The sequence below is a fragment of the Musa acuminata genome, chromosome BXJ3-9 (assembly GCF_036884655.1).
Source record: "Musa acuminata AAA Group cultivar baxijiao chromosome BXJ3-9, Cavendish_Baxijiao_AAA, whole genome shotgun sequence".
NCBI classification, from domain to species: domain Eukaryota; kingdom Viridiplantae; phylum Streptophyta; class Magnoliopsida; order Zingiberales; family Musaceae; genus Musa; species Musa acuminata.
The window spans coordinates 29,787,584-29,810,000 of record NC_088357.1 but is presented as its reverse complement, the minus strand read 5'-3'; the positions used below and the strand labels follow the sequence as shown (position 1 = coordinate 29,810,000).

The 22,417-nt window shown below is 46.5% G+C and overlaps 1 protein-coding gene across 1 annotated transcript in view; it reads left to right on the top strand.

Moving 5' to 3' along the window:
* LOC135649050 (uncharacterized) overlaps positions 1 to 22,417 on the top strand; it is a 23,549-nt gene extending 1,132 nt beyond the window's left edge. The window contains exons 1-4 of the mRNA XM_065167147.1: positions 1 to 2,177; positions 18,972 to 19,802; positions 19,899 to 20,198; positions 22,142 to 22,417. The exon at positions 1 to 2,177 is cut by the window's left edge and continues 1,132 nt beyond it. Of these exons, the coding sequence (XP_065023219.1) occupies positions 1 to 2,177; positions 18,972 to 19,802; positions 19,899 to 20,198; positions 22,142 to 22,417 (3,584 nt within the window). The remainder of the gene's footprint in view (positions 2,178 to 18,971; positions 19,803 to 19,898; positions 20,199 to 22,141) is intronic.

Sequence of the window (22,417 nt, the reverse complement as noted above, 5' to 3'; positions counted from 1 at the left end):
AGGAGCTCATCCTCAGAGGTCACCTCGGCCAGTACCTCCGGCCGAATAAAGAGCAGTCACCTCGCCCAGAGGGCCCCGTCGAGTGGCATATTGATGTGATAGCCGGGGGACCCGCATCAGGGGGAGGCTCCATGTCGGGCAGGAAGGCATATGCACGAGCCGCCCCCGACGAAGCCTCGGGACGTGAGCCCGAACCCGAGATTACCTTCCCAACTGGGGCTACCGAGCAACCCGACCACGACGATGCCTTGGTGATATCGGCCAGGGTAGCCAACGCGCAGATGAGGAGGATCATGGTCGACACGGGGAGCTCGGCCGACATACTCTACTTCGACGCCTTCCAGAAGCTGGGCTTGGCCAGGGAGAATCTGAGCCCGATGCACTCGGCGCTCACCGGTTTCACGGGAGATTCGATATCACCCCTAGGGGCTATTACTTTGCCCTTGACTCTGGGGACCCCGCCGAGGTCGAAGACAGTGATGACCACTTTCTTGGTGGTCGACCTTCCCATAGCTTACAATGCCATACTTGGTCGGCCATCCCTCAACAAGGTCAGAGCCGCCGTCTCGACCTACTACCAGATCATCAAGTTCCCAACTTGTGCCGGAGTCGGGGAAGTCACGGGAAGCCCTCGGGAATTCAAGCGGTGCTACCTCACCTCCGTCTCGTTAGGCAAGAGAGCCAGGACCGAGGCGCCCCTGGAAGATCCGCGCGAAGCGAAGGAACTGGCTCCTCATCCCGAGCCGGGGGGATCCACTGTTGACATTCCTCTACGAGAAGCTCGGCCGAACCAAACGGTCAAGATCGGATCGGAGCTGCCCAAGCAGGAACGAGAGCAGCTCGTCGGTCTCCTACGGGAAAATGCCGACGTCTTCGCCTGGTCCCCATCAGACATGACGGGCGTCGACCCAAAGGTCGCGGAGCATCATCTCAACATCCCGCCTGACGCTCACCCAGTGAAACAAAAGCCCCGGCGTCAGGCCCCTGACCGACAACGCGCAATACGAGAAGAGGTGGACCGGCTCTTAGCCGCAGGCTTCATAGAGGAAGCCAAATATCCTCAATGGCTGTCCAATGTAGTCCTCATGAAGAAACACAATGGAAGCTGGAGGATGTGCGTTGACTACACTAGTCTCAACAATGCATGCCCTAAAGACTGCTACCCCCTCCCGAAGGTCGACCAACTGGTCGACGCGACGGCCGGCCACACGCGACTCTCTTTTATGGACGCCTACTCAAGATATAACCAGATCAGGATGGCGCCTAAGGACAGGGAGCACACGGCCTTCCTCACCGATCAAGGGGTATACTTCTACAAAGTCATGCCGTTCGGACTGAAAAATGCTGGGGCCACATACCAAAGAACGGTGAATAAGATGTTCGCCCACCAGATCGGGAGGAACATAGAAGTCTACATGGACGACATGATCGTGAAAAGCCAAGAGGCTGGAACGCACCTTGCCGACTTGGCCGAAGCCTTCACCACGCTGCGCAAATACGGCATGCGGCTCAACCCCACAAAGTGCGCATTCGGCGTCACCTCCGGGAAGTTTCTTGGGTTCATCGTGCACAAGAGAGGAATAGACGCCAACCCGGAGAAGGTTCAAGCAATAATCAACATGCAATCTCCCCGGACGATTAAAGACCTGCTGCGACTTAACGGAAGACTCGTCGCACTGTCTCGCTTCCTCGCCCGATCGGGCGATCGCTGCCTCCCGTTCTTCAAGGCCCTTAAAAGCCCGAAGAACTTCCTGTGGACATCAGAATGCGAGGAGGCCTTCGAACAAATGAAGCAGCACCTGGCCAGCCTTCCCCGGCTCGCCTCTGTCTCCCCCGGCGAGAAGCTGGGCCTCTACTTGGCAGCCTCCCCACGTGCGGTCAGCTCTGTCCTGGTCAAGGAAAGCTCCGGCCAACAACTCCCGATCTACTACGTCAGCCACATCCTGAGTGGCCCTGAGGAGCGTTACCCACCGATAGAGAAACTCGCATTTGCCCTGGTGCTCTCGGCTCAGAAGTTGCGTCCCTACTTCCAGGCACACCCGGTGGAGGTCATCACCGACCAACCTCTTCGGCAGGTCCTAATAAAATTTGATGTTGCAGGACGGCTCCTCAAATGGGCGGTGGAGCTCGGCGAACATGACATAAGATACCTGTCCAAGACCGCCATCAAGGCCCAGGTGGTGTTGGGAAATCATTGGAGGGCGACATCATATGCGCAGCGGAAGAACAAGAAAACAAAAATCCCCGATTCCCAAAAAGATGTTCGTCGTCGTGCGAAGATTGGTGCGCAAAAATCCGCAAAACGCAAAATTGCGTATAGAGATTGTGTTACCTAGGGAGATCATATATCCCTGTTTCCTTGCAGATCCTTAGGAGAGGGTGAAGGAGGTCAAGCGTCCTCCTCTCTAGCAGTGATCCACACAGCAGGGTTGCGACGACGCTCCTCAAAACTTCAGGCCTACTTTGAGGTGGAGAGGGAGAGGAGAATAGGAAAGGCAAGCAAAGACTCTAGCCTATGAGGCTGTGAATCCCTCCTATTTATAGAGATCCCGTGTCAAACCCTAATGGGTCCTTCCCTAGTGGGTATTGGATCTGCATCCAATAAGACAAGGGCTCCGTCGGATATCTCAGATCCGAACCTCTACTCATCGCAATGCCTACCATATGTGTGTGACCCTCTAGGCCCAATATCGAGCTGGCCGTGAGTCATACCTGTCAGAACTCCTTCTAACTCAGTGAATTATTATCTCTGTAATAATTCACTCGACTCATCGACTACGGACGTACTAGGCCACTACATCGTAGTCCCCAGACGATACAGGGGAATCCAATCCATTGGACCTGTCTGTCCTCAGTTACCATGTACCTATAGTCCATCATCCATCTAATATCCCAGAGACCGTATATCGAGCATGGTGCTGTCAGACCCATACGGTTTCTACTCGAGTCTCGCTATAATCGGATTCTCCCGGAGAACTCTTTCTCTCTCAACCCGAATGACCTTGGCTAGGGATTTGTCTGAGCAAGAACACATAAGATATTCCTCTCATGACGCCGAGAGTGGATGATCCTCTATTGACACTCAATAGCCCTCGTAAGGTCGACTACCACTCCCAATAACCAGCTGTACTAGATCTGGGGACAGCCAAACCTATAAGTCTGGTATCAAAGAGTGGAGCACTCATACAGGACATCCTTGGTATCTCAAGTCTAAGGACCAGATACACCACTAGGACTACGGAATCGCTGTCTAACAATAAGGCATCATCAACCATCCAGCATTCCGTAAGCGGATCAATCAGTGAACTCATTCTCCAATGAGCACCTGTACTGTATCCCTAGTGTTCCTACACGAGCAGCTATGAGACCAGCTGCATCCATCATATGGACGAGTATACAGCACACCAGTCTATCCGGTTATCACGATGTCCTTCTCGAGTAACCTATGACCGGGATTATTTAGGATATGTGTTTAAAGGTGAATCGATCTCATTATCGTGATCTCATCACGATCCGATTCCCATTGCACAAATCTAAGGACATCACAATATATATATGCACATATGCAATTGTCATAAAGTGATATATGCCAAAATATAATAAGCAAAAAGATTATGTATCAAGTCACACGTGCCATCACTCACGTGATTGGCTTGCTGGGCACCTATGACTAGCAATCTCCCACTTGACCTAAAGCCAATCACCTATGTGTCTGATCCCCATCAGACTCCTGTGACGCTCATAGACAATCTGAGACAACGGCTTTGTCAGTGGATCTGCAATGTTATCTTCGGATGGAACTCTTTCCACTACTACATCTCCTCGGGTTACGATCTCTCTGATAAGTTGGAACCTCCTCAGAACACTTCTGATGAGACCCGGGTTCCCTTATTTGATTAATCGCCCCGTAGTTTTCCATGTCAAACCTTTTGACAATGGTTTCTATGTACCTGCACTGGGACAAGCCAAGCTTCCTCTTATATCTATCTCTATAGATTCTAATCCCCAAGATATAGGATGCTTCCCCTAAGTCCTTTATGGAGAAGTGTTTAGATAACCAAGTCTTTACAGTGGATAGCATTCCTACGTCATTCCCAATGATGAGGATATCATCCACATATAATACCAAAAAGGTGATAGCGCTCCCACTTACCTTCCTGTACACACAAGGCTCATCTTCATTCTTAATGAAGTCATAAGATCTGATTGACTCATCAAATCTTATGTTCCAACTTCGGGAAGCTTGCTTTAGTCCATAAATGGATCTAAGCAACCTACACACCTTATCTGGGCAGTTCTTGGACACGAATCCCTCAAGTTGCATCATATACACCTCCTCCTCGAGGTTCCCATTGAGGAATGCGGTTTTTACATCCATCTGCCAGATCTCATAATCATAGTGTGCTGCAATAGCCAATAGAATTCTGATGGATTTTAGCATTGCTACGGGTGAGAAGGTTTCATCGTAGTCAACACCTTCCCTTTGACGATACCCTTTAGCCACTAGCCTTGCTTTATAGGTCTCTACCTTTCCATCTACTCCGATCTTTTTCTTAAAGATCCATTTGCAACCGATAGGTACAATACCTTCGGGCGCATCAACTAGGTTCCAAACCTTATTGGAGTACATAGAATCCATCTCAGAATTCATGGCTTCTTGCCACTTCCCGGAGTCTATACTCATAATAGCCTCCTCGTAGGTCTGAGGATCAATATCCTCTACATCCTCTCCTCTAATATGTCCCACATATCTCTTAGGAGGATGAGATACTCTATCAGACCTGCGTAAAGTTGAAACTTGTGTATTAGGTACCTGAACAGACTCGAGCTGTAGAGTGGTGCTTGAGCTTGGTTCTCTAATTTCGCTCAACTCTATCATTCTCCCACTGTCTCCGCCAAGAATGTGTTCCTTCTCAAGGAACACTGCTCTCTTAGCTACAAAGACCTTTTTGTCCTCGAGATGATAGAAATAATACCCACAAGTTTCCTTGGGGTATCCCACAAATATGCATCGCTCTGTCCTTGATTCTAACTTATCGGGGTGGTGTCTTTTAACGTGGGCTGGGCAGCCCCAAATCTTAACAACCTTAAGATCAGGCTTCTTCCCTTTCCATATCTCATATGGTGTAGACACTACCGACTTAGTTGGAACTCTGTTCAGAAGGTAAGCTACGGTTTCTAGGGCATATCCCCAGAATGAGATGGGTAGGTCAGCGAAACTCATCATGGACCGTACCATATCTAATAAAGTACGATTTCTCCTTTCAGAGACACCATTGAGCTGAGGTGTGTAAGGAGGTGTCCATTGGGATAATATCCTATGGTCCTTGAGGAACTGAGTAAACTCTGTACTTAAGTACTCACCTCCTCGATCTGATCGAAGAGTTTTGATACTCTTTCCAGTCTGGTTCTCCACCTCATTCTTATACTCTCTGAATTTCTCAAAGGCCTCGGACTTGTACTTCATTAAGTACACATATCCATACCTTGAGAAATCATCAGTAAATGTAATGAAGTAGGAGTAACCTCCAATGGCATGAGTTGACATGGGTCCACATACATCACTATGTATGAGTTCCAACAACTCAATGGCTCTCTCTCTCCAGTTCCACTAAATGGAGAGTTGGTCAATTTTCCACGAATGCAAGGCTCACAAGTTGCATAAGACATATAGTCGAATGGATCTAGATATCCATCATTTAGCAACTTTTGAATCCTTCTTTCATGGATTTGACATAGCCTACAATGCCACAGGTATGCACTATTCAACTCATCTCGTTTCCTTTTGGACACATTTACATTCATGATATGTGGAGTGGTGTCTAACATAAATAAACCATTATGCAATGTTCCTTTCATGATGATCTTATCATCTAATAATATCGAACAACCATTGTTCTCAAAAACAAATTTATATCCACTAACTGTTAAACATGAAATGGAGATAATGTTTTTGATAATAGAAGGAACAAAATAACATGCATCTAATGCAATAAAAGCTCCACTAGGCAGATGTAGGGCGACCTCGCCAATAGCTAATACAGTAACTTTTGCTCCATTACCCATCTTGAGGTCCATCTCGCCTCTCTCTAGTCTCCTAGGCCTTGCCAGAACCTGCAACGAATTGCATATATGATAAGCACTACCGGTATCCAATACCCATGTGTTATCATAAGAGTCTGACAAATGGAGACTGATCATGAATGTACCTGAAGCTTCATCAAGCTTTTGTTTCGCCCTTTCTGCAAGGTACTCTTTGCAGTTTCTCTTCCAATGCCCATCTTTACCACAGTGGAAGCACTGGCCTTTGTCCTTTGCTGGGTCTTTCTTAGCAACCTTTGCTTTACCTTGTTTGCCCTTGCCCTTTCCCTTCTTAAGGGACCTTTCTGCTTTCCTTTTCTTTCTGGTCTCACTAGTGTAGAGAACTGGCTTCTCTTTCTTAATAGTACTCTCTGCCTCCCTCAACATATTGAGGAGCTTTGGGAGAGTCACCTCAAGCTTGTTCATATTAAAATTCATTATGAACTGTGAAAAGTGTTAGGATCGAGAGCACTAAGAGGGGGGGGGGTGAATTAGTGCAGCGGAAATCTTACAGCAATTTAAAAGCTAAAGCTACGTTCGTCCGATAAAAAAAAATGATTTCGATATAAAAGCAGAATCACAGTGCAGTTTGCGTCTAAGCGCAGTTTTGCGTCTAAGCGCAGTTTGCGTCTAAACACAGTTTGCGTCTAAGCGCAGTTTGCGTCTAAGCACAGTTTGCGTCTAAGCGCAGTTTGCGTCTAAACTCAGTTTTACGTCCAAACGCAGTTTTACGTCAAAACGCAGTTTTACGTCTAAACGCAGTTTTGCGTCTAAACGCAGTTTTACGTCTAAACGCAGTTTTACGTCTAAACGCAGTTTTGCGTCTAAACGCAGTTTTACGTCTAAACGTAATTTTACGTCTAAATGTAGTTTTGCGTCTAAAAGCAGTTTTGAACCTTGAAAAGCGTTTTACGTAGAAAGCAATTTGCAGTTATAAATGGAATCCGAATGTAAGCGTAAACTGCAGTGTGAAGATCGTACGAAAACACGATTTACGTTTGAATGCAGATTCTGAAAGATCAGAGCTTAAAAACTCGTTCGTAAAGGCGCTGAGGGCAGTAGCAATGTAGGAGGTTTGCAGTAATGATAAAGTGCTCAAGGTAAAAGCAAACCAGAGATTTAGAGTGGTTCGGTCAGTCTTGACCTACTCCACTTTTGGCTTCCTCCTCCGACGAGGTCACCGACGTCAACTAGCTGCCTTCCTTCAATGGGCGAAGGCTAACTGCCCTTTTACAGTTTCTCTCCTTTTGACAGGCTCAGGAGACAACCTTTACAGATCCTTTCTCTCCTCTCTTTACAACTCAAGACTTGAAGAACAGAAGGAGGAGAACTTTAGGACTTTACACAAATTTGAGCTCTTAGAATCACTGAAAAGATCAAGAATTCGGTGTGGATCTGTATCCTTTCAGTGCTGAATGGGTGGGGTATTTATAGGCCCCAACCCAGTTCAAATTTGGAGCTCAAAACGATCAAATCGATCAAATCCCAGAATTCTGGGATCAGGCGGTTGCACCTCTTGACTGGAGAGGTGGCACCGCCTGGCAGAGCTCGAAGACTGAGCTCAGGCGATTGCTTCTCTCTGCCAGAGCTCGAAGACTGAGCTCGATGGTTGCATCACCTGGCAGAGCTCGAAGACTGAGCTTGGTGATTGCATCACCTGGCAGAGCTCGAAACTGAGCTCGGTGGTTGCATCACCTGGCAGAGCTCCAAACTGAGCTCAGGCTGATGCACCTCTCTGCCAGAGCTCGAAGACTGAGCTCGGTGATTGTATCACCTGGCAGAGCTCGAGACTGAGCTCAGGCTGATGCACCTCTCTGCCAGAGCTCGAAGACTGAGCTTGGTGGTTGCATCGCCTGGCAGAGCTCGAAACTTGAGCTCTGGCGGTGCTACCTCTTGGCAGAGGAGGTTGCACCGCCCAGTCTAGCTCGTAGACTGAGCTCTGGGCGGTTGCACCTCTCGGCTGGGGCGGTTGCACCTCCCAGCCTCGCAGCCCTGGCGGTTGCACCGCCTGGCTGGGGCGGTTGCACCTCCCAACCCCACAGCCCAGGCGGTTGCACCTCCTGGCTGGGGCGGTTGCACCTCCTGGTGCAATCAGGGTCCGAATGGTTCACTCCATTCGGCCCACTTTGAATCTTTTCAGGGGCCCAATTGCCCCAAGATTAAGCTAATGGGATCACCTCCCATTTTCATGCTTAATCATCATGCTAACTACGATTAACTCTAAGACAACTTCTGCAGCTTTGCTCCGATGCGTCAATCGCTTCTTCCGGCGAGTTTCCGGCCAACTTCCGTCGATCAACCGATAACCCTCGGTGATCCTTCTGCGAACATCCGGCATACTCCTGGACTTTGCGACGATCCACTTGGCGAGTTCCGACGAGCTTCGCTTGGCAAGCTTCTGGACTTCTCGGATCTGTTCTCGCTGAACCTCCGACGACCGTCCGAACTTCCGTCGAACTCTCGAACTCCCAACGTGATCATGATCTTGACTTCGACGCAACTCCTGCTGCTTGTCTATCTTTCATCGTAGTTAATCCTGCACACTTAAAACAAAACTTCGATCGAGACAATTAATCCTAAGCAATTAACCAAGTTGTCCGGCATGTCATTGGTCCCTCGACGCTTCGTCTGATTCTTCGGCGCATCGTCCTCTCCTGCGGCCTATTGCCCAATCGGCCAGTTGACTCCGCAACTCCGATATCCTTGGCACAATACCCGCTCTACTTGGCCCGATGCCCGAGTCCACGGCCCGAAGCCTTCTGTCGATACGTCGACCGATCCACCGGCCCGACGTCCAATCTTCTGACATGTTCCTCCGGCACAACATGATTTTCCTGCTTTAATTGTCTCATCCTGATCAAAGCATCCTGCGTCACTCAAAACGCAGATTAAATCATAAACATATATCAAGTAGTTTCATCATCAAAATACGAGATTCAACAATCTCCCCCTTTTTGATGATGACAACCACTTGATGACGGAGTTAAACTTAACTCCCGGAGTTTAAACAAACTCCCCCTATCAATATGCCATATTGATAGAACCTTGAATCCAACCTGAATTCAAGTCATTGCAATATTCATCATGAATACTTGCAACACGTCAACATGAACATATGCATAAACTTATGCATCACATGTCATGTCATCAACATACTTCTCCCCCTTTGTCATCAACAAAAAGGAGAAGTACCACAATCAAGTGTTTGTGATATTGGTTCAATTCATTGCATGAAAAACATAGTATCAAGTTTTATCATAATGCAATCTTTGGAGCTAGAAGATTTAGCAAGTATTTCATCATGCTTAGAACATTCATGCTATCAAGTTTTAGATATGCAAGTTTTATAGCATATGAGATAGCAAGTTCTACATCATGTAAGCTAGCAAATTAGAGATGTTCAAGAAGGCAACTCTTGCTTCTTGAAAATTTTGCTCACTTTGCTAGATGCGCAAGTTAGCATTTTTGCCTCTTTTGAGATAGCAACTTTTTGCTTCTCTTTAGACCAACAAGCTAGCAATTTTTACGATATACAAGTTTCACAATATATAAGCTAGCAAAAATTTCGAAAGCAAATACAAGATAGCTTTCTTGTGTAAGCTCATGATTCTTGCTTCCTATTGCAATGTGCAAATTGCAAGTTTTGCTTCAACTAAGATATTCAAGATAGTGATGTTCAAGAAGACAATTTTTCTTCTTGAAATGAGCAAGTTAGCAATCTTTGCTACTTAAGATAGGCAAGCAAGCAGTCAAGTTTTTGCATCTTCTTGACTTGTACAAGCTAGCTATCTCCCCCTTTGTCATTGTAAAAAAGGAAGAGAGAATACAGTTTTGTACTTCTTTTTTCCTTTTACAACGATTTCAAAATCATGACAAAGGATGAATAATCAAGTTATGAATGTCAAGACAATTTTTCATCATGAATATTTTATCATTGCATGCATCATTATCATAAGTTAAAGTATTACATGCATGATATCATATCACCATTCATAATTACATTAATGTTTCAATATAGCAATTTCTTCTCAAAATGTGTAACTTGGCACTCATAGCATTTTAGATCATGATTTACATCATATGCAATACATCACATCATAATTAGAAAGCAAGTATTGCATGCATAATTGCACATCATAAATGTTTCATATCATGATGGTATCAATTTTGTCAAATTATATCCTACCATGCATGATCAAAACTTCTCCCCATTTTATCATTGAAAACAAGAAGAAGGTAGGGGTAAGAGCATAAAAGTGTTAAATATTTCAATTATTTCAAGGCATTTACATCATAGATCAAGTCATGATTCATGATTCATCATAAATCAAGTTAGTTTTCAATCATCACATAAGGCATTTAAGGAATTTTTGAAACATAGGAGAATGATTAATTTAAGCACACAATGTTTCAATCCAATCCAAGTCATGAATATCAATGCTTTCATATTGTGAGTATCAATTCATGAATACCACAAGATATTATTTGTGACTTCAATTTTGCAAGATCAATATTATGATTTAAATAAAACTTATTCAAATCAATTCATAATCAAGTCATTAAAATTAATTTCGAGATTCACAAAATATCATGAAATCAAAAGACAAGTTGCATTTCATTTGAAGAACTCCTTTTTGATAAATCTAGGGAGCATAATGAACGATCTTGATTTATAAAGAGCTTCATGTTATAATTATCAAGATCATGATTTTAATAATTATTCTCTTTAGCAAAGAATCACAAAAGCACTTTATTTTTGCATTAGAATTCTCATTGTATTATGATTTATAAATTCTTTTTCTGCACATGAATCATAGGAGATATGTATGTGAAACAAATCTTTGCAAGCAAAGACACTATCATTCATATTTCAAGATGGAATTTATAAGCAGGAATCATTTCATCAAATCCATTTTAGAAAAATATTTTTCATAAGTGTATGAGAAAACCCGATTGTTAGGATACCAATTGTTAAGTGAATCCGAAAATGAAATTAGTACTTTCATGCATTCGGATAAGATTTTGCTATAGATTTTCAAGTTCAATTATGAAGATAAAACATGCTCATGATCATAAAAATTTATGTATCCAAAACATATAATTTCCAACATGTTATAGTGTAAAATCATCATGGCAATTAAGTGATTTGAACATTGAATCAAGAATGTCCGAAAAATAATCTTAACACGTTCATGCATTCGAGCACATTTTTGCCATAGTTTTTAAAATATACTCATGAGAATAACACATGCTTATCATTGGCTTAAAACCTCATGCATAAAATTGTTAATCAAAATATTTAATTTCATCATTATGCATTTCTTCAAATCAAACATGATCTTTAATCAAAATCGAGAAATAACAATGGAAATTAACGTAATGCACATTATTACTTCTTAACCATGATTTCATATTTTCAATCAAGATCATTTTATTTGTTTATCATAAAATATGCAATATTATCATTTTCGAAATTACTTAGTATGATCATAATAATTTTTCCCCTTTTTTTTTAAACATGTAATTTTTAAGAAAATTAATTCTAAACTAAAAGAGAAAAATACATCATGAAAGCATCAAGTAATTTCAAAATAAATTAGGGGGATTTCGATTACCTCATCATTGTAGGCTGTTAAGGCGTAGTTTGCCGCCTTGCTTTTGTTGACTTTCTCTTCTTCGGAGGAGCTCGATTCATCCCAATTTTTGTTCTTCTTCTTGCGTTTAAAGCAAGTAGTTTGATTCTTTTTGCTTTTTAATTTTCGTTTCATTTGTAGTTTAAGTTCACCATCACTTGAGCTTATGCTCGAGTGGTCTTCAAATGTTCTATGTCCCAAATCCTTCCTGTTCTTTGGAAGGTTGTTTTGTTCATCATTGTCCTCATCACTTGAGTCATCGCTCAAGTGGCATTCATTTGTCCAGAGTTCCAAATCCTTCCTGTTCTTTGGAAGGTGGTTCTCAAGTTCTTCACGTGCATTGCACGTCATTTCATATGTGATCAATGAACCAATTAGTTCTTCAAGTGGAAATTGGTTCAAGTTTTTCGATTCTTGAATAGCAGTTACTTTTGAATCCCAAGTTTTAGAAAGTGAGCGCAAAACTTTGTTAACGAGTTCAAAATCCGAAAAGCTTTTACCAAGTGAATTTAAACCATTGACGACATCCGTAAAACGGGTGTACATGTCAACAATGGTTTCGCTTGGTTTCATATGAAAAAGCTCGAAATCATGCAGTAAAATATTAACTTTCGAGTCTTTGACTCTACTAGTTCCCTCATGCGTGATTTCAAGAGTGCGCCAAATATCGAAAGCCGTTTCGCACAAAGAAACCCGATTGAACTCATTTTTGTCCAAAGCGCAAAATAAGGCATTCATAGCCTTTGCGTTTAAAGAAAAATACTTCTTCTCTAAATCCGACCATTCGTTCGTCGGTTTAGAGGGAAGTTGAAAACCATTTTCAACGATATTCCATAAATCCAGATTTAGAGAAATCAAGAAAACTCTCATTCGAGTTTTCCAGTAAGTGTAGTCCAATCCGTTAAAGAACGGTGGACGAAAGACCGAAAAGCCCTCTTGAAGAGCCATTTCTCTCGGGTGTAAATCCGAAATGAGAGATACCCCGCTCTGATACCAATTGTTAGGATCGAGAGCACTAAGAGGGGGGGGGGTGAATTAGTGCAGCGGAAATCTTACAGCAATTTAAAAGCTAAAGCTGCATTCGTCCGATAAAAAAAAATGATTTCGATATAAAAGCAGAATCACAGTGCAGTTTGCGTCTAAGCGCAGTTTTGCGTCTAAGCGCAGTTTGCGTCTAAACACAGTTTGCGTCTAAGCGCAGTTTGCGTCTAAGCACAGTTTGCGTCTAAGCGCAGTTTGCGTCTAAACTCAGTTTTACGTCCAAACGCAGTTTTACGTCAAAACGCAGTTTTACGTCAAAACGCAGTTTTACGTCTAAACGCAGTTTTGCGTCTAAACGCAGTTTTACGTCTAAACGCAGTTTTACGTCTAAACGCAGTTTTGCGTCTAAACGCAGTTTTACGTCTAAACGTAATTTTACGTCTAAATGTAGTTTTGCGTCTAAAAGCAGTTTTGAACCTTGAAAAGCGTTTTACGTAGAAAGCAATTTGCAGTTATAAATGGAATCCGAATGTAAGCGTAAACTGCAGTGTGAAGATCGTACGAAAACACGATTTACGTTTGAATGCAGATTCTGAAAGATCAGAGCTTAAAAACTCGTTCGTAAAGGCGCTGAGGGCAGTAGCAATGTAGGAGGTTTGCAGTAATGATAAAGTGCTCAAGGTAAAAGCAAACCAGAGATTTAGAGTGGTTCGGTCAGTCTTGACCTACTCCACTTTTGGCTTCCTCCTCCGACGAGGTCACCGACGTCAACTAGCTGCCTTCCTTCAATGGGCGAAGGCTAACTGCCCTTTTACAGTTTCTCTCCTTTTGACAGGCTCAGGAGACAACCTTTACAGATCCTTTCTCTCCTCTCTTTACAACTCAAGACTTGAAGAACAGAAGGAGGAGAACTTTAGGACTTTACACAAATTTGAGCTCTTAGAATCACTGAAAAGATCAAGAATTCGGTGTGGATCTGTATCCTTTCAGTGCTGAATGGGTGGGGTATTTATAGGCCCCAACCCAGTTCAAATTTGGAGCTCAAAACGATCAAATCGATCAAATCCCAGAATTCTGGGATCAGGCGGTTGCACCTCTTGACTGGAGAGGTGGCACCGCCTGGCAGAGCTCGAAGACTGAGCTCAGGCGATTGCTTCTCTCTGCCAGAGCTCGAAGACTGAGCTCGATGGTTGCATCACCTGGCAGAGCTCGAAGACTGAGCTTGGTGATTGCATCACCTGGCAGAGCTCGAAACTGAGCTCGGTGGTTGCATCACCTGGCAGAGCTCCAAACTGAGCTCAGGCTGATGCACCTCTCTGCCAGAGCTCGAAGACTGAGCTCGGTGATTGTATCACCTGGCAGAGCTCGAGACTGAGCTCAGGCTGATGCACCTCTCTGCCAGAGCTCGAAGACTGAGCTTGGTGGTTGCATCGCCTGGCAGAGCTCGAAACTTGAGCTCTGGCGGTGCTACCTCTTGGCAGAGGAGGTTGCACCGCCCAGTCTAGCTCGTAGACTGAGCTCTGGGCGGTTGCACCTCTCGGCTGGGGCGGTTGCACCTCCCAGCCTCGCAGCCCTGGCGGTTGCACCGCCTGGCTGGGGCGGTTGCACCTCCCAACCCCACAGCCCAGGCGGTTGCACCTCCTGGCTGGGGCGGTTGCACCTCCTGGTGCAATCAGGGTCCGAATGGTTCACTCCATTCGGCCCACTTTGAATCTTTTCAGGGGCCCAATTGCCCCAAGATTAAGCTAATGGGATCACCTCCCATTTTCATGCTTAATCATCATGCTAACTACGATTAACTCTAAGACAACTTCTGCAGCTTTGCTCCGATGCGTCAATCGCTTCTTCCGGCGAGTTTCCGGCCAACTTCCGTCGATCAACCGATAACCCTCGGTGATCCTTCTGCGGACATCCGGCATACTCCTGGACTTTGCGACGATCCACTTGGCGAGTTCCGACGAGCTTCGCTTGGCAAGCTTCTGGACTTCTCGGATCTGTTCTCGCTGAACCTCCGACGACCGTCCGAACTTCCGTCGAACTCTCGAACTCCCAACGTGATCATGATCTTGACTTCGGCGCAACTCCTGCTGCTTGTCTATCTTTCATCGTAGTTAATCCTGCACACTTAAAACAAAACTTCGATCGAGACAATTAATCCTAAGCAATTAACCAAGTTGTCCGGCATGTCATTGGTCCCTCGACGCTTCGTCTGATTCTTCGGCGCATCGTCCTCTCCTGCGGCCTATTGCCCAATCGGCCAGTTGACTCCGCAACTCCGATATCCTTGGCACAATACCCGCTCTACTTGGCCCGATGCCCGAGTCCACGGCCCGAAGCCTTCTGTCGATACGTCGACCGATCCACCGGCCCGACGTCCAATCTTCTGACATGTTCCTCCGGCACAACATGATTTTCCTGCTTTAATTGTCTCATCCTGATCAAAGCATCCTGCGTCACTCAAAACGCAGATTAAATCATAAACATATATCAAGTAGTTTCATCATCAAAATACGAGATTCAACAAAAAGGAATCTGGTAGGGACTGAAGCACAATGTCCACACACAAGTTATCCTCTAGGACCATTCCTAGACCTGTGAGTTTCTCTATCCACTCAATCATCTTTAGGACATGGTTCTGAACCAGTGTCCCCTCAGTCATCCTAGCGCGAAAAAGGCTCTTGGATATCTCATATCGTTGAGTCCTTCCCTGTTCCTCAAATAATTTGCGGACATGTAGGAGAATGGATCTGGCATCCATCTTTTCATGTTGTCTCTGTAACTCTGGAGTCATAGAGCCCAACATATAGCACTGAGCAAGAGTGGAGTCATCAATGTACTTCACGTAGTGAGCGATCTCATCCTCGCTTGCCCCTTCTTCGGGCGTAGGCATCACTGTATCAAGGACGTACACGATTTTCTCCGCTGTGAGAACAATTCTCAAGTTACGGAGCCAATCCGTATAATTTGGACCAGTGAGGCGGTTGACATCAAGTATGCCACGTAAGGGATTTGAAAGCGACATTTTCTGAAAATAAAGATGTAGCAGAAATGAATAACATGCAGATTTTGCAAGAAATAAACTATCAAGATATGAACTTCTATCTTAATATGCTCCCACTATTTTACTATCGAGTCACGCGACACCCTCAGCACGTGAAACGGAAGTCTCCGGCAGACTTCTAGTGGGGATCAGGATCCAATCAGCATCTTAGTGTAACCTCGAGGGACTCGACCAATCACACTAAGCCTAAAAGGTAGGCAACTCTTGCCGATCACAACTCCTTGTGATTCCCGTCCTGTTCGACCTCCGAATCACCATGGCCTCGAGGGACTCGACCAACCATGATGCTCGGTTAAGTCAACACCTTCGTTACAAGATGAGTCTGATTTGATGATATACCCTCGAGGGACTCGACCAAGCATACCATGCCCTCAGGTCACCAATGACATCTCTATGTCGTAAGCAAGATAGCGAATCGCGATATAGGTGAGTCTCGAGGGACTCGACCAACTCAAACTACACCGGGAATCGGTTCCTACTCATAACGATGGAAGGCCACGTGGGTCAATCTAATTGCCTCACGTTTACCGACTTAATATTATCGAGAGATGTTTCTATGATTTGGTCTCCTAATATGACATGTCACACATATACATATTTAATATATATCTACATCGCATGCAAATATATATACATATCTAGTATGTGTATAAGCAATCACATCAGATGATCATGGACCACAACCTAATATGATTAGGCCCGAGCCAGTAGGCCTAATCACTCACATCAAGATCTATGTGTGCAATGGTGCATCTCCATGCCCTGTGATCGTCCATCTCGTCCTCGTCGGTTCCGTCAACATCTTGATGCATCTCCATGCATCACGATCGTCCATCTCGTGGGTCCCGCTATCGCATCTACGCTCCTGCTACGCCTCCTCATGTGATTACAACTTAATCATAGGCACGCAGGCCCGACAATAAACGAAAAATATAATGGAGGTTCGTAGACCTCAATAATAATAATCACAAGTACACACATCACACGGTCCATGATCATCCGTCCACACATCATACATAACATGTATAAATAATCATCATCATGTAGGACTACTAGATAATAATAAAAATAATAATCAACTAAACCTTTTAATTAATTAATATTTTCTGAAATCAAGGACATGTAGGGAATTTCTCAATTCCTAAGGGTATTTTCATAATTTTGACAAAAGATAGAAACTGGAATTTCTCAAATTCACAAGGGCAAAACTGTCTTTTTGCCCAAAACCCTAATTCCCTCTTACTGCTGCCGCTGCCGCCGCCGCCAGCAGGGCGGCGGCCTGTGCGGCGGGGCGAGGGCGCTGCCCTCGCCTGCAGGCGGCACGCCCGCTGGCGGCACTACCGCTGCAGGTGGGCTCCCCTTTCGGGCGTCGTTGTCCCGCCGGGCGGCCGCCCCTGTGGGGGGGTTTTCGCCCGCGGGAGCAGCGGCGGCAGGCGCCGCTGCCCGGCGGCGCCTCTGCCCGTGGGCTGCCGGCCCCGCTAGCAGCAAGCCTGCTGCAAGCCGACTGCCGGCCGATTGCTGCAGGCACAGCGTTTGCGCATGCACCGGCGCTGTGCTGCCTGGCTGCGGTTGCCGCTGCAGGTGGCTGCAGGCATGCAGATCGAGGGCAGCAACTTCCTCGCTTTTGCGTCAACGATTTTGACGTCAAAATTCTTCCTAAACACAATACACGCAGTTCAAAACCAATCATTCGCACGAACAACCTGGCTCTGATACCACTGTTGGGAAATCATTGGGGGGCGACATCATATGCGCAGCGGAAGAACAAGAAAACAAAAATCCCCGATTCCCAAAAAGATGTTTGTCGTCGTGCGAAGATTGGTGCACAAAAATCCGCAAAACACAAAACTGCGTATAGAGATTGTGTTACCTAGGGAGATTGTATATCCCTGTTTCCTTGCAGATCCTTAGGAGAGGGTGAAGGAGGTCAAGCGTCCTCCTCTCTAGCGGTGATCCACACAGTAGGGTTGCGACGACGCTCCTCAAAACTCCAGGCCTACTCTGAGGTGGAGAGGGAGAGGAGAATAGGAAAGGCAAGCAAAGACTCTAGCCTATGAGGCTGTGAATCCCTCCTATTTATAGAGATCCCGTGTCAAACCCTAATGGGTCCTTCCCTAGTGGGTATTGGATCTGCATCCAATAAGACAAGGGCTCCGTCGGATATCTCATATCCGAACCTCTACTCATCGCAATGCCTACCATATGTGTGTGACCCTCTAGGCCCAATATCGAGCTGGCCGTGAGTCATACCTGTCAGAACTCCTTCTAACTCAGTGAATTATTATCTCTGTAATAATTCACTCGACTCATCGACTACGGACGTACTAGGCCACTACGCCGTAGTCCCTAGACGATACAGGGGAATCCAATCCATTGGACCTGTCTGTCCTCAGTTACCATGTACCTATAGTCCCTCATCCATCTAATATCCTAGAGACCGTATATCGAGTATGGTGCTGTCAGACCCATACGGTTTCTACTCGAGTCTTGCTCTAATCGGATTCTCCCGGAGAACTCTTTCTCTCTCAACCCGAATGACCCTGGCCAGGGATTTGTCTGAGCAAGAACATATAGGATATTCCTCTCATGACGCCGAGAGTGGATGATCCTCTATTGACACTCAATAGCCCTTGTAAGGTCGACTACCACTCCCAATGACCAGCTGTACTAGATCTGGGGACAGCCAAACCTATAAGTCTGGTATCAAAGAGTGGAGCACTCATACAGGACATCCTTGGTGTCTCAAGTCTAAGGACTAGATACACCACTAGGACTACGGAATCGCTGTCTGACAATAAGGCATCATCAACCATCCAGCATTCCGTAAGCGGATCAATCAGTGAACTTATTCTCCAATGAGCACCTGTACTGTATCCCTAGTGTCCCTACACGAGCAGCTATGAGACCAGCTGCATCCATCATATGGACGGGTATACAGCACACCAGTCTATCCGGTTATCACGATGTCCTTCTCGAGTAACCTATGACCGGGATTATTTAGGATATGTGTTTAAAGGTGAATCGATCTCATTATCGTGATCTCATCACGATCCGATTCCCATTGCACAAATCTAAGGACGTCACAATATATATATGCACATATGCAATTGTCATAAAGTGATATACGCCAAAATATAATAAGCAAAAAGATTATGTATCAAGTCACACGTGCCATCACTCACGTGATTGGCTTGCTGGGCACCTATGACTAGCAGGTGGTAGCCGACTTCATTGCGGAGCTGACTCAAATGGAGGACATGAATCTCGAGCAGGCTCCCGAAGCTTGGACCCTACACGTCGACGGCTCGGCCAACTCAAGGGGCGCCGGCGCAGGACCGGTTCTCCTCGCCCCTGACGGACGCTCGTTCGAGCGCTCCCTCCGCTTCGGGTTTAAAGCCACCAACAACGAGGCGGAGTACGAGGCGCTCCTAGCCGGACTGAGGCTGGCCCTCGAGATGCAAGTGGCCGCGATACACGTCCTCACCGATTCGCAACTTGTGGCCGAACAGCTCAATGGCAGATATGAAGCTCGGGACACAACCATGGCGAAATACCTGGCTCAGGTAAGGGACCTGACCGCCAAGTTTCGCTATTTTACACTATGTAATGTTCCGAGGAAGGAAAACGAGCGAGCTGACGCGCTGGCTAAGCTGGCGTCGAGACCAACCCCCGAAACATGGTCGGAGATGGAGGAGCTCCCTGCCCGCGCCATCGAGGTAGCAACTACGGCCCCAGGAAGCGCGCCGATCACATTGGTGCAAGAGATGCTGCGCTTCAAGCGGGATGGAACTCTTCCCCCCGACGAAGTTGCAGCTCGGCGCCTGCGTCGTACGCACGCATGGTACACCGAGGAGTGTGGCCGCCTCTACAAACGGTCCTTCACCTATCCCCTCCTGCGATGCTTGGAACCAGATGAAGCCCAGATGGTCCTGGCCGAAACCCATGAGGGGATCTGTGGCGAGCACATCGGCGGGCGAACCTTGGCGCACAAAATACTCTGCCAAGGCTACTACTGGCCGACCATGTGCCGGGACGCGAAAGCTTACGTACAGCGGTGCAGCCCGTGCTAGCGACACGCCCGCACTCCCCGACAGCCCGCGCTTCCGCTCAGCCCCATCGACTGTGCGTGGCCATTCGCGCAGTGGGGTTTGGATCTGCTCGAACCCTTCCCACCGGCCTCCGGACAACAGAAGTATATAATCGTGGGAGTAGACTACTTCACGAAGTGGGTCGAGGCCGAGCCGTTGGTGACGATCACGGAACACCAAATGGAGAAGTTCGTGTGGAAGAACCTGGTGACCCAGTTCGGGCTGCCCAAGGCCATTATCATGGACAACGGACCTCAGTTTGCCGGCAAAAGATTCCGGGAGTTCTGTGCCGGTCATGGCATCCAGTTGAGGTTCAGTTCGGTGGCCCATCCTCAGACGAACGGGCTGGCAGAGGCAACCAACCGATCCATCTTGGACGGACTTAAAAGAAGAGTATCTGCGGCCCGATCGGCCTGGACGGACGTGATAGGATCGAGAGCACTAAGAGGGGGGGGTGAATTAGTGCAGCGAAAATCTTTCAGCGATTAAAAACGAAAGCTGCGTTCGTTTGATAAAAACTATTTTGATGCAAAAGCCGATTCTAAGAATACTTATGATTAAGTGCAGTTTATGTCTAAACACAGTTTGCGTCTAAGCGCAGTTTACGCAGTTTGCGTCTAAATGCAGTTTGTGTCTAAATGCAGATTGCGTCTAAGCGCAGTTTGCGTCTAAGTGCAGTTTGCGTCTAAGATCAGATTGCGTCTAAGCGCAGTGCAGTTTGCGTCTAAACGCAGTTTTACGTCTAAACGTAGTTTTACGTTTAAAAGTAGTTTACGTCTAAACACAGTTTGTGCAGTTTACGTCTAAACGCAGTTTTAAAGGGATCTGAACTTAGAAACTTCGTTCGTAAAAGCACAGAAGATAGTTTTGCAGAATCAAAACGTAAATGTAAAATTTAATGTATGAAAACACCGATTTACGTCTGAATACAGATTCGGAAAGATCAGCACTTAGAAACTTGTTCGTAAAGGCGCAGAGAGCAGTAGCTATGTAGGAGGTTTGCAGTAATGATAAAGTGCTCAAAATAAACGCAAACCAGAGATTTAGAGTGGTTCGGTTAGTCTTGACCTACTCCACTTTTGGCTTCCTCCACCGACGAGGTCACCGACGTCAACTAGAGGCCTTCCTTCAATAGGCGAAGGCCAACTGCCCTTTTACAGATTCACTCCTTTTGATGGGCTCAGGAGACAACCCTTACAGGACCTTTCTCTCCTCTCTTTACAACTCAAGACTTGAAGAACAGAAAGAGGAGAACTTTAGGACTTTTCACAAATTTGAGCTCTTAGAATCACAGAAAAGATCAAGAATTCGGTGTAGGTCTGTATCTTTTCAGTGTTGAATGGGTGGGGTATTTATAGGCCCCAACCCAATTCAAATTTGGAGCTCAAAACGATCAAATCCCGGAATTCCGGGATCAGGCGGTTGCACCTCCTGACTGGAGAGGTTGCACCGCCTGGTAGAGCTCGAAGACTGAGCCCAGGCGGTTGCACCTCTGTGTCAGGGGCGGTTGCACCGCCTCAGTTTGGCTCGGAGACTGAGCCCCAGGCGGTGCCACCTCTTGACTGAGGCGGTTGCACCTCTCTGCCAGAGCTCGAAGACCGAGCTCAGGCGGTGCCACCTCTCTGTCAGGGAGGTTGCACCGCCCAGTCTAGCTCGAAGACTGAGCTCAGGCTGTGCCACCTCCTGGCTGGGGCGGTTGCACCGCCCAGTCTCGCTGGGAGGCTTAGCCCAGGCGGTGCCACCTCCTGGCCTAGGCGGTTGCACCTCCTGGTGCAATCAGGGTCCGAATGGTTAGCTCCATTCGGCCCAATTTCAGTCTTTCAGGGGCCCAATTGCCCCAAGATTAAGCTAATGGGATCACCTCCCATTTTCCAACTTAATCAATGTGCTAACTATGATTAGATCTAAGACAATTTCTGCAGCTTTGCTTCGGTGCGTCAATCGCTTCTTCCGGCGAGTTTCCGGCGAACTTCCGTCGATCATCCGATGAACCCTCGGTGATGCTCCTGCGGACTTCCGGCAAACTCCTGGACTTTGCGATGATCCACTTAGCGAGTTCCGACAAGCTTCGCTTAGCAAGCTTCTGGACTTCTCGGATCTGTTCTCGCAGAACCTCCGACGACCGTCCGAACTTCCGTCGAACTCTCGAACTCCCAACGTGATCATGAACTTGACTCCGGCGCAACTCCTGCTGCTTGTCTAACTTTCATCGTAGTTAATCCTGCACACTTATCTCAACACATAGATTAGACAACAAATGACAATTGACTTCATCATCAAAATCCAAGATTCAACAGGACGAGCTCCCCAGCGTGCTGTGGTCGCTGCGCACCACCCCCAAGGCCACTACCGGAGAGTCCCCGTACAGCTTGACATTCGGGACCGAAGCTGTCCTGCCGCCCGAGTTGGCTGTCACCACCCTCCGGACGAGGAGCTACGACGGGGAAGCCTCGGACGAAGGCCTTCGCACCAGCCTCGATATACTCGAGGAGCGACGCGCCGACGCGCACCTAAAGGCCCTCTCTCATCAGAGGGCTGTCGTGAGGATATACAACAAAAAGGTGCGACCTTGA